This window comes from Heterodontus francisci, chromosome 2 (genome assembly GCF_036365525.1).
Source record: "Heterodontus francisci isolate sHetFra1 chromosome 2, sHetFra1.hap1, whole genome shotgun sequence".
NCBI lineage: Eukaryota > Metazoa > Chordata > Chondrichthyes > Heterodontiformes > Heterodontidae > Heterodontus > Heterodontus francisci.
The window spans coordinates 220,388,422-220,406,482 of NC_090372.1; the positions used below are offsets into that span (position 1 = coordinate 220,388,422).

Consider the following 18,061-nt stretch of genomic DNA (forward strand, 5'->3'; position numbering starts at 1 on the left):
TAGATAGAAATTGTTCCCAGGATCGAGAATGAGAGGGCATAGTTTCAAAGTAATTGGTAAAAGAAGCAAAAACAACATGAGGAAAACTTTTTCACGCAGTGAGTGGTTTAGGTCTGGAATGCATTGCCTGAGAGTGTGGTGGAGGCAGGTTCGATCGAGGCATTCAAAAGGGAATTAGTCAGTTATCTGAAAAGGAAAAATGTGCAGGTTTACAGGGAACAGGCAGGGGAATGGAACTAGGAGAAATGCTGTTTCAGAGAGCCAGTGCAGGCACAATGGGCCAAATGGCCTCCTTCTGCACTGTAACGATTCTGTAATATATTATTCATATAATCTCAACCGTCTGTTATGCTGCAATTATTAGAATTGAAACAAACTTTAGCAATCGTAGTTGCATTCTCCGCCACAAAGCGGCGCTTCTCTGAAGGGTCCACGGAATTTCCTGAGAGGGATTCTCTTGGCCTTGCTTTACACCTTGTTGTTGTAGATACCGGAAGTGTGTGTCACTGTACAGGGTCCGTGTGAGGAAGTTTCCAGTCGGGCCGGCGGGTGAGGATCCGGTTGGAGGTGGAGTCAGTGACCGGGACCGAGCTCGGGCCCAGCTCGGGGTGAGTGAGCGCGGACGCGGGGGGAAAGATCACCTCCACCCGGGGATCAGTACAGGCCGGAGCCCTTCCCTTGCCTGTGTTTGAGGAGCGGTGGCGACGCTATTGCCATGGGAACCGTGTCTGGCTGAAACCCCTCCCCCTCCCACCTGGCCGCGCGCCTTAGAATGACCGGTGTCAACGAGCTGTTCGACTGCTTGGGCATCGCAGTCCAGGCTGATCCGCTCCTTTGCCGGCGCCCGAACACTGACAGCCCTCCCCATCACCCCACAGGGGTATCATAGGATACTGTCATGCATCCCCATTGCCTTTATGTTGGCTATTACAGGATATTGTCCTATATCCTCAATACCCTTATATGGGGTCCGATAGGATATTGTCCTATATCCCTAATGTTGGGTAGTATAGGATATTGTCCCATATCTCCATTGCCCTTATGCGGGCTATTAGATGATATTGTCCTATATTCCCATTGCAGTTATATGGGGTCATTGAGTCATTTACCACACAGGAGAGTATTCGGCCCATCGGGTTCATGCTAGCTCTCCACAGAGCTATGCAGTCAGTCGCACTGCCCGGCTCGAGGTGGCCATCAAACTTCCTCTTGAAGTCATTGGTCGTCCCCGCTTCCATCACCCTTGTGGGTAGGAAGATCCAGGTCATTACCACCCGCTGTGTAAAAAAGGTTCTTCCTCATATTCCCCCTGCATCTTTTGCTCAAAACTTTCAGTCTGTGTCCCCTAGTCCTTGTACCATTGACGAGCAGGTGAGAAGGGGTTCCCTCTCAGCCTTCACCTGGTCTTACCATAACAGAGTTTAATTTTAAACACACCATGTTTTTAGTCCCCCCCCCTTGGTGAATGCTTGTTCACTGCTTTTCAGTTGTAAGGCAAAGAAACCAGCCAAACAGGTTTTCTTGGGTTTAAAGAAAAAAGGTCGACCTTTATTAAACTTAAACTCTAATTCAGTTAATGCCTACGGATACGCGACGCGCTCACGCTAGTTTGCATATGTGATACACACATGCAGATAGAGACAGAAAAGAGCAGAAGAAAAAAAGTGGAAAAGCTTCAGGCAATATCTGAAGATGGTTTTGGTTGCTGTTCTTCGAGCTTGCTGTGAGTCCTTGATTGTAGGTAGGTCTTGCTTTTCGTTAGGGCCCAGCATTCTTAAACCTTGTTCAGTGTAGGAGACTTTTCTCTCTTGAGGTTCGCGTGTCCTCAGTGAATCCAGAGGCTTGTGAGAAAGAGATGGGAGCAGCCAGGGGAGGTCTTCTCAGTCCAAGAGCAAACAATCTTTTTCTCTCAAACTCAGGTTGCCCAGCAGGTTAGTCACGTGACTAGCTGGTTTGACCTCGTCTGTTGGTGGATTTGGCCATCTTAGCAGTCATCCTGGAATGTGAGCTTCCTCACTTTCAATGTCTGGTGATCAAAGTCCATTGTGTGTCAGGGAATGGTCCTTTGTCTCCACAAGCACTGTCTGTTAGTATGTAAATGTTTTTTTTTTCCAGCCATGGCTGATCTGTTTAACAAGTCATACAGGAGGTTGGTTAGCAAAATTAAAGCACATCGGATAGGAGGTAATATACTGACATGGATTAAGGATTGGTGAACAGGCAGAAAACAGAGCAGGAATAAAAGGGTCATTCTTGCGTTGGCAGGCTGTGGCGAGTGAGGTACCGCAGGGATCAGTGCTTGGGGCCCCAGCTGTTCACAATATATATCAATGATTTGGATGTGGGGACCAAATGTAATATTTTCAAGTTTGCGGATGACATAAAACCAGGTGGGAATGTGTGTTGTGAGGAAGATGCAAAGTGGCTTCTAGGGGATTTGGATAGATTTAATGAGTGGGCAATAACATGGCAGATGGAATATCATGTGGAAAAATGTGAGGTTATCCACTTTGGTAGGAGGAATAGATAAGCAGAGTATTTCTTAAATGGTAAGAGATTAGAAAGTGTAGATGTACAAAGGGACCTGGGTGTCCTTGTCAATAAGTCTCTGAAAGCTAACATGCAGGTGCAGCAAGCAATTAAAAAGGCTAATGGTATGTTAGCCTTTATCACAAGAGGATTTGAGTACAGGAGTAGTGAAGTCTTGCTTCAGTTGTATAGAACCTTGGTTAGACTGCACCTTGAGTACTGTGTGCAGTTTTGGTCCCCTTACCTTCGGAAGGATATTATTGCCATAGAGGGAGTGCAACGAAGATTCACCAGACTTGTTCCTAAGATGGAAAGACTGTCCTATGAAGAGAGATTGGGGAAACTGGGCCTGTATTCTCTAGAGTTTAGAAGAATGCGAGGTGATCTCATTGAAACTTACAAAATACTTAAAGGGATAGACAGGGTAGATGCAGCTATGACGTTTCCCCCTGGTTGGGGAATCGAGAAACAGGGGACACAATTTCAAAATAAGGGGGAAGCCACTTAGGATAGAGATGAAGAGAAATTTCTTTACTCAGAGGGTTGTGAATCTTTGGAATTCTCTACCCCAGAGGGCTGTGGAAGCTCAATCATTGAGTATATTTAAAGCAGAGATTGACAGATTTCTAAATACAAATGACATAAGGGGATATGAGGATAGTGTTGGAAAAAGGTATTGAAGTGGATGATCAGCCATGATCATATTGAATGGAGGGGGCGGGCTTGATGGGCTGAATGGCCTACTCCAGTTCCTATATACAGGGCACAATTTCAAAATTTGCAGATGATAAAGAACTTGGAAACATTGTGAACTGTGAGGAGGATAGTGTAGAACTTCAAAAGGACATAGACAAGTTGGTGGAATGGGTGACAAGTGGCAGATGAAGTTCAATGAGGAGAAATGTGAAGTGATTCATTTTGCTAGGAAGAACGCAGAGACATGATAAAAAATAAAGGGTGCAATTCTAAAGGGGGGCAGGAGCAGAGGGACCTGGGTGTTTATGTGCATAAGTCATTGAAGGTGGCAGGACAGGTTGAGAGAGCGGTTAATAAAGCATGTAGTATCCTGGGCTTTATTAATAGGGGCATAGAGTACAAGAGCAAGGAAGTTATGTTGAACTTCTGTAGAACACTGGTTTGGCCTCAACTGGAGTAATGTGTCCAGTTCTGGGCACCGCACTTTAGGAAAGATGTGAAAGCATTGGAGAGAGTACAGAAAGGATTCACAGAATGGTTCCAGGGATGAGGAATTTCAGATATGAAGATAGAGAAGTTGGGAGAAGGCTGAGAGGTGATAGAGGTATTCAAAATCATGAGGGGTCTGGGCACAGTAGTTAGGGAGAAACTGTTCCCATTAGTGGAAGAATCGAGAGCGAGAGGGCACAGCTATAAGGTAATTGGCAAAAGAAGCAATAGTGACATGAGGAAAACTTTTTCACACAGCGAGTGGTTAGGATCTGGAATGCACTGTCGGAGAGTGTGGTGGAGGCAGGTTCAGTGAGTGTTTAGGATCTGGAATGCACTGTCAGAGAGTGTGGTGGAGGCAGTTTCAGTGAGTGTTTAGGATCTGGAATGCACTGTCTGAGAGTGTGGTGGAGGCAGGTTCAGTGAGTGTTTAGGATCTGGAATGCACTGTCGGAGAGTGTGGTGGAGGCAGGTTCAGTGAGTGTTTAGGATCTGGAATGCACTGTCTGAGAGTGTGGTGGAGGCAGGTTCAGTGAGTGTTTAGGATCTGGAATGCACTGTCAGAGAGTGTGGTGGAGGCAGGTTCAGTGAGTGTTTAGGATCTGGAATGCACTGTCTGAGAGTGTGGTGGAGGCAGGTTCAGTGAGTGTTTAGGATCTGGAATGCACTGTCGGAGAGTGTGGTGGAGGCAGGTTCAGTGAGTGTTTAGGATCTGGAATGCACTGTCAGAGAGTGTGGTGGAGGCAGTTTCAGTGAGTGTTTAGGATCTGGAATGCACTGTCGGAGAGTGTGGTGGAGGCAGGTTCAGTGAGTGTTTAGGATCTGGAATGCACTGTCGGAGAGTGTGGTGGAGGCAGGTTCAGTGAGTGTTTAGGATCTGGAATGCACTGTCAGAGAGTGTGGTGGAGGCAGTTTCAGTGAGTGTTTAGGATCTGGAATGCACTGTCTGAGAGTGTGGTGGAGGCAGGTTCAGTGAGTGTTTAGGATCTGGAATGCACTGTCTGAGAGTATGGTGGAGGCAGGTTCAGTGAGTGTTTAGGATCTGGAATGCACTGTCAGAGAGTGTGGTGGAGGCAGTTTCAGTGAGTGTTTAGGATCTGGAATGCACTGTCTGAGAGTGTGGTGGAGGCAGGTTCAGTGAGTGTTTAGGATCTGGAATGCACTGTCTGTGAGTGTGGTGGAGGCAGGTTCAGTGTGTGTTTAGGATCTGGAATGCACTGTCTGAGAGTGTGGTGGAGGCAGGTTCAGTGAGTGTTTAGGATCTGGAATGCACTACCTGAGAGTGTGGTGGAGGCAGGTTCAGTGAGTGTTTAGGATCTGGAATGCACTGTCTGAGAGTGTGGTGGAGGCAGGTTCAGTGAGTGTTTAGGATCTGGAATGCACTACCTGAGAGTGTGGTGGAGGCAGGTTCAGTGAGTGTTTAGGATCTGGAATGCACTACCTGAGGGTGTGGTGGAGGCAGGTTCAATCGAGGCTTTCACTTAGGAATGAGAATGTTAACTGAAAAACAAGAATATGCAGGGCTATGGGGAGAAGGTAGGGGAGTGCCAGCAGAGACACGCTGGGCCGAATGGTCTCCTGTGCTGTAACAATTCTGTGGTTCTGATTCTGTGATTGTCATATATGCCCACTGCCCTTACGTGATCTTATTACAGAATATAGTACATCTGCTTGCGGCCTGGGAAACATTGAAATATCTGGCTAATGCTCTTTATTAAGTCAACTCGATGAGATAATAAGACACAACTCCTTACATACAGTGTATATAAGACATATAGGTACCAATTATACTCACATACCAGAGACTCCTTCAGGAGGTCGCAAGCATGTCTGCTTACACTGGCTTCAGCAAGTCTGGACTGAAGTTCCCATGGGGTTCCAGTGTGTTGTATCCTGTATAGGTTTAATTACATAGGACAGGTAAGGATATGACATGGCAGCAGGTTCTGTGTTGCCCACTGTTGATATGGAAGCTTGTTTAGTGTTATACTTAGCTGCTACCATTCATTATGGAGGTCTTTGATATAGAGTCACTATGGCATAGAAGGAGGCCATTCGGCCCATTGAGACCATGCCAGTCTCTGTAGAGCGATCTAGTCAATCCCACTCACCGGCTGTATCCCCATAGCCCTGCTAGTTTAGTTCCTTCAGGTGCCCATCCAATTTCCTTTTGAAATCATTGTCTCAGCTTCCACCACCCTCGTGGGCAGAGTGTTCCAGGTCATTAACACTCACTGCGTAAAACAGTTCTTCCTCATATTCCCCCTGCATCTCTTGCCCAAAACCTTCAATCTGTGTCCCCTAGTCCTGGTACCATCAGCTGATGGGGACAGTTTTCTTTGTCTAACATATCTCAACATGTCACAATCTTGTACCCCTCTATCAAATCGCAACCTCCTTTGTTCCAAGGAAAACAACCCCAGCTTCTCCAAGCTAACTTTGCAGGTAAAATCCCCCATCCCTGAAACCATTCTGATAAATTTGAGATTGGTTATTACGCTCTGGACATTTTCTGGAGCACTTGTGCCTGAACTTGTATTTTGTGTTAACAGCAGCTTACTATAACCAATCTACCTGGTACATCGAAACTAACAAGAATACTCCCCATGCAAACACAGTCCACTCCCCACCCTAACCCCCGTGAAGCCACACCCGGCAGATCAGGCCGTGTGAAAAATCATTTCCTTTCTTTCCTTCTCTTTGTTTTCAGCGTGGGGCACGTGTAATTGTGGCCAGTAGTTCATCCTGCGGGCGATTGATGTGAGGTTGGAGCGATGGGTCCCCTGTCAGATCCAAACCGCAGGCAGGTGCTGACAAACCTGCTCACCAGGATGAACACACCACTGTGGTGAGTAGAAATATGATGGGGGCAAGAAACATCGAGCTCAGGTATCTCACCCAAGCTGTACCTGATGAGACACGGTAGAAGAAGCTTTACTCTGTATCTAACCCCATGCTGTACCTGTCCTGGGAGTGTTTGATGGGGACAGTGTAGAGGGAGCTTTACTCTGTATCTAACCCCGTGCTGTACCTGTCCTGGGAGTGTTTGATGGGGACAGTGTAGAGGGAGCTTTACTCTGTATCTAACCCCGTTTTTTTTTTGTAAGGTGGCCTTTATACCCCAGGCCCCTTTTATATTTTTCACGTCGAGGGGGCCTTTATTCCTCAGGCCCCCTTTATATACATATTTACAGTTTTAAAATAACTTTATTAAAACCAGATAAGTAAACAAAAAACTCAAATTAAAATGCCATTCTCGGCGTCGACAATGCACTCCAGTCCCTGCGGTGCCCACCGGTCGCGGAAGGCCTCAAGCGTACGGCGGACACCGTGTGCTCCTTCTCCAGGGACACCCGGGCGCAAACGTAACCGCGGAAGAGGGGCAGGCAATCGGGGAGGACGGACCCCCCGACAGCCCGCAACCTGGACCTGTGAATTGCCACCTTGGCCAGGCCCAGGAGCAGACCGACGAGGAGATCCTCCTCCCGGCCCAAGTCCCTCCGCACCGGGTGCCCAAAGATCAGGAGCGTGGGACTGAAGTGCAGCCAGAATTTGAGGAGCAGCCCCTTCAGATACTCAAATAGGGGCTGCAACCTCACACACTCCGGATAAACGTGGAACATGGACTCGTCCAGGCCGCAGAAAGTACAGGCGGCCTGGGAGTCCGTGAACCTACTTAAAAGCCTATTGCACGGGACTGCTCTGTGCAGCACCCTCCATCCCAGGTCCCCGATGTAAAGGGGGAGACTCCCGCGTAGAGAGACCTCCATCGGGGTTTCCCCTCGCCGCCAGATGGCAACGCGGACCGCCAGGGCATGTCCGGCCGGCTGACGAGGGCGAGGAAGTGGAGAGTGTGCAGGAGCAGTCCGTACAGGAAACCCCTCCGCGCCGATTGGAATGGCCCCGAGGAGGGTTTCGGGGCCTGGGTCCGATGAGCAGTTCCGGCCGAGTGGGGGTCAGCTCGGCCGGGATCTCTCTGCACTCCCGAGCCCCCTCGCCACCCACAGTGAGGGGCGTCCCGGGCGTTTCGGCTGTTCCTCCGCCCGCCGGACCGTCCCCGGAGTCGGCTGCCCGGACAGCCGAGGCGCTCTCCTCCGCCGGCGGGGGAGCGCCCTGACTGGAGGCGACCATGTTCCAGACTCGGAATAGATCCCGGTAAAAGACAGGCAACTCCCTCAGAGAGGTGCGGCTAACGGACTCCACCGGGAGCTGCGTGTCGTCTTGAAGGCAGTGACACTGGCGGAAAAAATACGTCACCAGCACACACCATCTGGGAGTACGCTCGACGTACAGGTATCTCTACAGGGTCCGAAGGCGGAGAGTCGCAGCCTGGGTGCGGACGCACACCAGCGACTGGCCGCCCTCCTGAATCGGGAGACTCAAGACCGCGGCAGAGACCCAGTGTTTCCTCTCGCCCCAGAAGAAATCGACGAGTTTCTTCTGGATCTTGGTGGCAAATACAGGGGGCGGGGCCAAAGTGACCAACCGGTACCACAGCATGGAGGCCACCAGTTGGTTTATGACCAGTGCTCGGCCCCTGTAGGAAAGCACTCGGAGCAGTCCTGTCCAGCGCCCCAGCCGAGTGGTGACATTCGCCTCCAACTCCTGCCAGTTTGCCGGCCAGGCTTCCTCAGTGGGGCTAAGGTGGACTCCCAGATAGAGGAGGTGCGTGGTGCTCCACGCAAAAGGTGTCATCTCCTCCGGCAGGGAGTCCACCCGCCACTGACCCACCAGGAGTCCGGAACATTTCTCCCAATTGATCCTCGCTGAGGACGTGGCAGAAAAGGTCTGCTGGCAGTCGCGCATCCTCCGCAAGTCAACGGGATCTGTGATTGCGAGGAGCACGTCGTTGGCATAAGCCGAGAGGACGACCCGCATGACCGGCTCGCGCAGAGCCAATCCCGTCAACCTCTTGCGAAGCAGGCACAGGAAGGGCTCCACGCAAATGGTATACAATTGGCCGGACATGGGGCATCCCTGACGCACTCCTCTCCCAAAGCGAAGGGGCGCCTTCAAGGACCCGTTAACTTTGACTAGACACTCTGCGGCGGCGTATAAAAGTCGGACCCAGGCCACGAAATGCAGCTGTTCCTAGCGGGATTTGGGGAATGCGATGGGAATGCACCTGTTCCTAGTGGGGTGTAGGGAGTACGGTGGGAATGCTCCTGTACCTGGTGGGATTTGGAGAGTGCGGTGGGAATGCTCCTGTTCCTAGCGGGATGTAGGGAGTGCGATGGGAATGCTCCTGTACCTGGTGGGATTTGGGGAGTGTGGTGGGAATGCTCCTGTACCTAGTGGGGTGTAGGGAGTACGGTGGGAATGCTGCTGTTCCTAGCAGGATTTGGGGAGTGCGGTGGGAATGCGCCTGTTCCTGGCAGGATATTGGGTGTGCAGTGGGAATTCTCCTGTTCCTAGTGGGATTTGGAGAGTGCGGTGGGAATGCTGCTGTACCTGATGGGATTTGGGGCGTGCAGTGGGAATGCTTCTGTTCCTGGTGGGATTTGGAGAGTGCGGTGGGAATACTCCTGTACCTGGTGGGATTTGGAGAGTGCGGTGGGAATGCTCCTGTTCCTAGTGGGATGTAGGGAGTGCGGTGGGAATGCTCCTGTTCCTAGCGGGATGTAGGGTGGTGCGATGGGAATGCTCCTGTACCTGGTGGGATTTGGGGAGTGCGGTGGGAATGCTCCTGTACCTGGTGGGATTTGGGGAGTGCGATGGAATTGCTCTGGCGGTTGTCGACCGGGTGTTACTGATGCTCTGTGTGTTTTCCTCTGTGTCCAGCCTCCTGTGCTATGTGGTCGGGATCACCTGGTTCATGGGCTTGGCCTTCGAGCCCTTCATCCTGCGTATGTACACGTCGGAAAATGCCATGGGCTCCACCATGGTGGATGAGAACTTTGTCTACGGTGACAGGGCGCTGTCTTATGCTCGGGAATTCTCGGCACATAGGAAAAAGACGGGGTAAGAGGGACATGCTTGGCAAGGGTCGGGTTCAGAGGTCTGCTTGGACATCGTGTGATTTGTGGTCCCTGATTGGATTGGAATGGGGGAAATTTCTGAACAGGAGGGGATGGGTTCAAGGGTCATTGATCAGAGTGTTAGGGTACGGCTGGCTGCTTGATGGGGTATCTGACATGCTGGAGTTCAGGAGTTGGGTCTTTTGGGCTGTGATAATATGGCTGGGATTTGCCAGGGGGAGGTCTCAACTCAAACAGAAAGGGACCTTCAATCACAGTCCGTACACTGAGAGTTTCAGGGTGATTATAAGTTTCGAGTGCAGTCTTGTCCAGCCCTACACCACTAACTAGAGGCTTTTCTTTTGCTCCAGGGCGATGCCTGTGGATTGGCTTCTGAAGACCATGACTGGCTTAGGACTGGAGACGCACACCCAGTCCTTCTCCCGAACACTGCCCTTCCCGGATGAGATACGGGAGAGATACGTATGTTACATGGCCTCCTAACATTTCTGGACTGAATGAAACCACACCAATTCAAGCTTTAAGGGGTCTCGCTGTTGCTGTTCTCCACCCCCCCCCCCCCCCCCCCGCACCCCACAACCACTCCCCCGGTGACTCCACTGCTACAGAAAAGTCAAATAAGAATAAAACTGGATAACCACCCGGCATTGACCTAGGCACAGGAAACGACAATGGCAAACCCAGCCCTGTCGACCCTGCAAAGTCCTCCTTACTAACATCTGGGAGCTTGTGCTAAAATTGGGAGAGCTGTCCCACAGACTAGTCAAGCAACAGCCTGACATAGTCATACTCACCGAATCATAACTTACAGACAATGTCCCAGACACTGCCATCACCATCCCTGGATATGTCCTGTCCCATTGGCAGGACAGACCCAGCAGAGGTGGCGGCATAGTGGTATAGAGTCATGAGGGAGTTGCCCTGGGAGTCCTCAACATTGACTCCAGACCCCATGAAGTCTCATGGCATCAGGTCAAACATGGGCAAGGAAACCTCCTGCTGATTACCACCTACCGCCCTCCCTCAGCTGATGAATCAGTACTCCTCCATGTTGAACACCACTTGGAAGAAGCACTGAGGATGGCAAGGGTGTAGAATGTACTCTGGGTGGGGGACTTCAATGTCCATCACCAAGAGTGGTTCGGTAGCACTGCTACTGACCAAGCTGGCCGAGTCCTAAAGGACATAGCTGTTAGACTGGGTATGCAGCAGGTGGTGAGGGAACCAACAAGAGAAAAAAACATACTTCACCTCGTCCTCACCAATCTGCCTGCCACAGATGCATCTGTCCATGACAGTATTGGCAGGAGTGACCACCACACAGTCCTTGTGGAGATGAAATCCTGCCTTCACATTGAGGATACCCTGCATTATGTTGTGTGGCACTACCACCGTGCTAAATAGAATAGATTTCGAACAGATATAGCAGTGCAAAACTGGGCATCCATGAGGCGCTGTGGGCCATCAGCAGCAGCAGAATTGTACTCAACCACAATCTGTAACCTCATGGCCTGGCATATCCCCCACTCTACCATTACCATCAAGCTGGGGGGCCAATCCTGGTTCAGTGAGGAGTGCAGGAGGGCATGCCAGGAGCAGCACCAGGCATACCTCAACATGTGGTGTCAGCCTGGTGAAGCTATAATACAGGACTACATGCATGCTACACAGCAGAAGCAGCATGCGATAGGGCTAAGTTTTCCCCTAACCAACATATTAGCTGAAACTCTGCAGTTCTGCCACATCTAGTCGCGAATGGTAGTGGAGAATTAAACAACTAACTGGAGGAGGTGGCTCCACAAATATCCCCATCCTGAGCAATGGGGGAGCCCAGCACATCAGTGCGAAAGATAAGGCTGAAGCATTTGCAACAATCTTCAGTCAGAAGTGCTGAGTTGATGATACATCTTGGCCTCCTCCTGAAGTCCCCAGCATCATAGATGCCAGACTTCAGCCAAATGAATTCACTCCACGTGATCTCAAGAAACGACTGAAGGCACTGGCTACTGCAAAGACTGTGGGCCCTGACAATATGCCGGCAATAGTACTGAAGATTTGTGTCCCAGAACTAGTTGCGCCCGTAGCAGGCTGTTCCAATACAGCTACAGTGCTGGCATCTACCCGGCAATGTGGAAAATTGCCCAAGTATGTCCTGTGCACAAAAAGCTGGACAAATCCAGCCGGGCTAATTACCGCCCCATCAGTCTACTGTCAATCATCAGTAAAGTAATGGAAGGGATCATTGATAGTGCTATCAAGCTGCACTACTAAGCAACACCCTGCTCATTGACGCTCAGTTTGGGTTCCGCCAGGGTCACTAGTATCCTCGGCCCAACCATCTTCAGCTGATTCATGAATGACCTTTCCTCCATCATAAGGTCAGATGTGGGTATAGAACAAAGAACAAAGATAATTACAGCACAGGAACAGGCCCTTCGGCCCTCCAAGCCTGCGCTGATCCAGATCCTCTCTCTAAACATGTTGCCTATTTTCTAAGGTTCTGTATCTCTTTTCTTCCTGCCCATTCATGTATCTGTCTAGATACATCTTAAAAGACGCCATCGTGCCCGTATCTACCACCTCCGCTGGCAACGCGTTCCAGGCACCCACCACCCTCTGCGTAAAGAACTTTCCACACATATCCCCCCTAAACTTTTCCCCTTTCACTTTGAACTCGTGTCCTCTAGTAATTGAATCCCCCACTCTGGGAAAAAGCCTCTTGCTATCCACCCTGTCTATACCTCTCATGATTTTGTACACCTCAATCAGGTCCCCCCTCAACCTCCGTCTTTCTAATGAAAATAATCCTAATCTACTCAACCTCTCTTCATAGCTAGCGCCCTCCATACCAGGCAACATCCTGGTGAACCTCCTCTGCACCCTCTCCAAAGCATCCACATCCTTTTGATAATGTGGCGACCAGAACTGTACGCAGTATTCCAAATGTGGCCGAACCAAAGTCCTATACAACTGTAACATGACCTGCCAACTCTTGTACTCAATACCCCGTCCGATGAAGGAAAGCATGCCGTATGCCTTCTTGACCACTCTATTTACCTGCGTTGCCACCTTCAGGGAACAGTGGACCTGAACACCCAAATCTCTCTGGACATCAATTTTCCCCAGGACTTTTCCATTTACTGTATAGTTCACTCTTGAATTGGATCTTCCAAAATGCATCACCTCGCATTTGCCCTGATTGAACTCCATCTGCCATTTCTCTGCCCAACTCTCCAATCTATCTATATTCTGCTGTATTCTCTGACAGTCCCCTTCACTATCTGCTACTCCACCAATCTTAGTGTCGTCTGCAAACTTGCTAATCAGACCACCTATACTTTCCTCCAAATCATTTATGTATATCACAAACAACAGTGGTCCCAGCACGGATCCCTGTGGAACACCACTGGTCACACGTCTCCATTTTGAGAAACTCCCTTCTACTGCTACTCTCTGTCTCCTGTTGCCCAGCCAGTTCTTTATCCATCTAGCTAGTACACCTTGGACCCCAAGCGCCTTCACTTTCTCCATCAGCCTGCCATGGGGAACCTTATCAAACGCCTTACTAAAGTCCATGTATATGACATCTACAGCCCTTCCCTCATCAATCAACTTTGTCACTTCCTCAAAGAATTCTATTAAGTTGGTAAGACATGACCTTCCCTGCACAAAACCATGTTGCCTATCACTGATAAGCCCATTTTCTTCCAAATGGGAATAGATCCTATCCCTCAGTATCTTCTCCAGCAGCTTCCCTACCACTGACGTCAGGCTCACCGGTCTATAATTACCTGGATTATCCCTGCTACCCTTCTTAAACAAGGGGACAACATTAGCAATTCTCCAGTCCTCCGGGACCTCACCCGTGTTTAAGGATGCTGCAAAGATATCTGTTAAGGCCCCAGCTATTTCCTCTCTTGCTTCCCTCAGTAACCTGGGATAGATCCCATCCGGACCTGGGGACTTGTCCACCTTAATGCCCTTTAGAATACCCAACACTTCCTCCCTCCTTATGCTGACTTGACCTAGAGTAATCAAACATCTGTTCCTAACCTCAACATCCGTCATGTCCCTCTCCTCGGTGAATACCGATGCAAAGTACTCGTTTAGAATCTCACCCATTTTCTCTGAGTCCAAGCATAACATTCCTCCTTTGTCCTTTAGTGTTTGCTGATGATTGCACAATGTTCATTTGCAACTCCTCAGATACTGAAGCAGTCCGTGTCCATATGCAGCAAGACCTGGACAACATTCAGACTTGGGCTGATAAGCGGCAAGTTACATTTGCGCCACACAAGTGGCAGGCAATGACCATCTCAAACAAGAGAGAATCTAACAATCTCCCCTTTGACATTCAATGGCATTACCATTGCTGAATCCCCCACTATCAACATCCTGGAGGTTGCCATTGACCAGAAACTGAAGTGGACCAGCAATATAAATGTTGGGGCTACCAAAGCAGGTCAGAGGCTGTGAATTCTGCAGTGAGTTACCCACCTGTCCCCCCCTAAGCTTGTCCACCATCTACAAGGCAGAAATCAGAAGTATGATGAAATACTCTCCACTTGCCTGGATGGGTGCAGCTCCAACAACACTCAAGAAGCTCGACACCATCCAGGACAAAGCAGCCCGCTTGATTGGCACCCCATCCACCACCTTCAACATTCACTCCCTGCACCACCGACGCACAGTGGGAGCAGTGTGCACCATCAACAAGATGCACTGCAGCAATGCACCAAGGCTTCTTCGACAGCATCTTCCAAACCCGCAACCTCTATCGCCTCAAAGGACAAGGGCAGCAGATGCATGGGAATGTCACCACCTGCAAATTCCCTCCAAGTCACACGCCATCCTGATTCAGAACTATATCGCTGTTCCTTCACTGTCGCTGGGTCAGGGAAGGTGTTGGCATTGTGGTACTGTCACTGGACTACTAATCCAGAGCCCAGGCTTATGCTCTGGGGACATGGGTTCAAATGGTGAAATTTGAATTCACTTTATAAATCTGTAATTAACAGCTAGTCCATTGATGGCCATGAAACCATTATCGATCGTTGTAAAAACCCATCTGGTTCGCTAATGTCCTTGAGGGAAGGAAATCTGCTGTCCTTACCTGGTCTGGCCTACATGTGACTCCAGACCCACAGCAATGTGGTTGACTCTTAAATGCCCTCACAAACCACTCAGTTCAAGGGCAATTAGGGATGGGCAATAAATGCAGGTCTAGTCAGCAATGCCCACATCCCACAAATGAATAAAAAAAATTCCTGGAGCTCCCTCCCTAACTGCACTGTGGGTGTACCTACACCCAGGCAGCTCACAACCACCTTCTCCAGGGCAATTAGGGATGGGCATTAAATGCTGGCCTTGCCAGCATAGCCCCCATCCCATGAAGGAATTTTAAAAAATCCAACTCCCAATATGGTACTGAGTCAGGATAGGCTGACAGCTGGACCCACATCTGGGATGAGTTAGTTGTTCTCATGCGGGATATGTTACTGCTGCTGGAATCCTGGGAGCGATTCTGCTCACGGTGACTGCTCGGTGCCTGCTGCTCGGATTTGGACCTGGGAACAGGATCCGGGCTTGCTCCTGAATTTCACCCCTCCCTAACCCTCAATGACTGTTGAGGGACTGATGATCTTCTTGGAAGCTGTATTGCAGGATTAGGATTGGGTTGTGGGTGTCACTGGCAAGGCCAGCAGTTGTTGCCCTGTGAAGGTGGTGGTGAGCGGCCCTCTTGAACCGCTGCAGTCTTTTGTAGTAGTTTGATGTAACTGAGTGTGTGGTAGGTCAGAGGGCAGTTAAGGGTCAGCCACGATGTTGTGGACTGGAGTCACTTGGAGGCCTAGATTAGGTAAAGACAGATTTCCTCCCCTCAAGGGCATTGATGAACAATCCGACCACTTCATGACCACTTTTACTGATACAAAATGATTAAACTGAATTCAAATTCCTAAATTTGTCAGGATTTAAACTCCCAATCTCTGGATTACTGGTCCAGTAACACGACCACTACACCACCGTAACGCAGCCATTAAAGAATGAGAAACAGCAACGCTACTTTTGGATTGGGGGAGTAAAATTGGGGATTAGTAAAATAAGGCAGGATCTGGAAGGTAGACTGGAAAGAGTTACTTGTCAGGAAGTCTACAGAAGAGCAGTGGGGGGCATTCAAAAAGGAAATGGGGAGGGTACAGGCCCAACATGTTCCCTCTAGGGTAATAGGTAAGAGCAACAAGCCCAGAGAACCATGGATGACCAGAAACATTCAGGGTACGATGAGAAGGAAAAGAGAGGCTTTTAGCAAATACAAGGAGAGCAAATCAATGGAAGCATTAGTGGAGTACAGAAAGTGTAGGATGGAGCTTAAGAAAGCAATTAGGAGAGCAAAGAGGGGATATGAGAAAGCTCTGGCTGGTAAAAGTAGGGAAAATCCCAAGATATTCTATAAGTATATCAATGGGAAGAGGATAATCAGGGAAAGAGTAGGACCCATTAGGGACCAATGGGTGGAGCCAGAGGACATTGGTAGGGTGTTGAACGAATACTTCACATCTGTCTTCACCCAAGAGAATGAGGATGTAGATATGGAACTGAGAGAGAGAGACTGTGAGGTTCTTGAGCAAATTGTCATAGGGAGTGACAAGGTATTGGAGGTTTTGGAAGGCTTAAATGTGGACAAATCTCCAGGACCAGACGATTTGTGTCCCAGGATGTTGTGGGAGGCGAGGGTGGAGATTGCAGGGGCTCTGACCCAAATTTTTAATTCCTCTCTGGCCACGGGAGAGGTGCCAGAGGACTGGAGAACAGCTAATGTGGTCCCACTATTTAGGAAAGGTTGTCGAGATAAGCCAGGGAACTACAGACCAGTGAGTCTCACGTCAGTGGTAGGGAAACTATTGGAGAAAATTCTGAAGGAGAGAATCTATCTCCATTTGGAGAGGCAAAATTTGATTAGGAATAGTCAGCATGGCTTTGTCAGAGGGAGGTCATGCCTAACAAATTTTATTGAATTTTTTGAGCATGTGACCAGGTGTGTAGATGAGGGTAGTGCAGTTGATGTAGTTTACATGGATTTCAGAAAAGCCTTTGCCAAGGTCCCACATGGGAGATTTATCAAGAAAGCAAATGCACATGGGATACAAGGTAACTTGATAAGGTGGATTTAAAATTGGCTTAGCTGTAGGAGACAGAGAGTGATGACAGACGGCTGTTTTAGTGACTGGAAGCCAGTGTCCAGTGGCGTACCACAGGGATCTGTGCTGGGTCCCCTATTGTTTGTCATTTATATAAACAACATAGATGACTATGTGGGGGGTAGGATCAGTAAGTTCGCAGATGACACAAAGATTGGCCGAGTGGTTAACAGTGAGGTGGAGTGTCTTAAGTTACAGGAAGATATAGACAGGATGGTCAAATGGGCAGAAAAGTGACAGATGGAATTTAACGCTGAAAAGTGTGAGGTGATACACTTTGGAAGGAGTAATGTGACACGGAAGTATTCAATGAATGAATGAGGAACAAAGGGACCTTGGCGTGTTTGTCCATAGATCTCTGAAGGCAGAAGGGCAGGTTAATAGGGTGGTGAAAAAGGCATATGGGACACTTGCCTTTATCAATTGAGGCATAGATTACAAAAGCAGGGAGGTCATGTTGGAGTTGTACAGAACTTTGGTAAGGCCACAGCTGGAGTACTGTGTGCAATTCTGGTTGCCACATTATAGGAAGGATGTGATTGCATTGGAGGGGGTGCAGAGGCGATTCACCAGGATGTTGCCTGGGATGGAACATTTAAGCTATGAAGAGAGGTTGGATAGGCTTGGGTTGTTTTCACTGGAGCAGAGAAGACTGAGGGGTGACCTGATCGAGGTGTACAAGATTATGAGGGGCATGGACAGGGTGGATAGGGAGCAGCTGTTCCCCTTAGTTGAAGGGTCAGTTACGAGGGGTCACAAGTTTAAGGTGAGGGGCGGGAGGTTTAAGGGGGACTTGAGGAAGAACCTTTTTACCCAGAGGGTGGTGATGGTCTGGAATGCCCTGCCTGGGAGGTTGGTAGAGGCAGGTTGCCTCACATCCTTTAAAAAGTACCTGGATGAGCACTTGGCACGTCATAACATTCAAGGCTATGGGCCAAGTGCTGGCAAATGGGATTAGGTAGACAGGTCAGGTGTTTTAATGCATCGGTGCAGACTCGATGGGCCGAAGGGCCATGTCTGCACTGTATTATTCTGTGATTCTGTGATACTTAAAAGAAGTCCCCATATATAAGCGATAATCAAAATCATAGAATTGGGGCAGCATAGCAGGAGCCCATTTGACTCATCATGACTCACCATGTAACAAGCAGTGTATTATTCTGCTGCTAA

The 18,061-nt window shown here is 49.3% G+C and overlaps 1 protein-coding gene across 3 annotated transcripts in view; it reads left to right on the top strand.

The window, feature by feature from the left end:
- The first annotated feature begins 520 nt into the window (after window positions 1-520).
- Window positions 521-18,061, top strand: part of gpaa1 (glycosylphosphatidylinositol anchor attachment 1) — a 39,840-nt gene continuing 22,299 nt past the window's right edge. The window contains exons 1-4 of one of the 3 annotated variants that reach the window (XM_068016033.1): window positions 521-608; window positions 6,425-6,562; window positions 9,496-9,675; window positions 10,043-10,154. In XM_068016033.1, coding sequence (XP_067872134.1) covers window positions 6,489-6,562; window positions 9,496-9,675; window positions 10,043-10,154 — 366 coding nt within the window. In that variant the 5' untranslated portion in view covers window positions 521-608; window positions 6,425-6,488. Of the gene's footprint in view, window positions 609-960; window positions 1,742-6,424; window positions 6,563-9,495; window positions 9,676-10,042; window positions 10,155-18,061 lie in introns of those variants that run through there. The other 2 variants (XM_068016041.1, XM_068016052.1) reach the window with 2 other exon arrangements.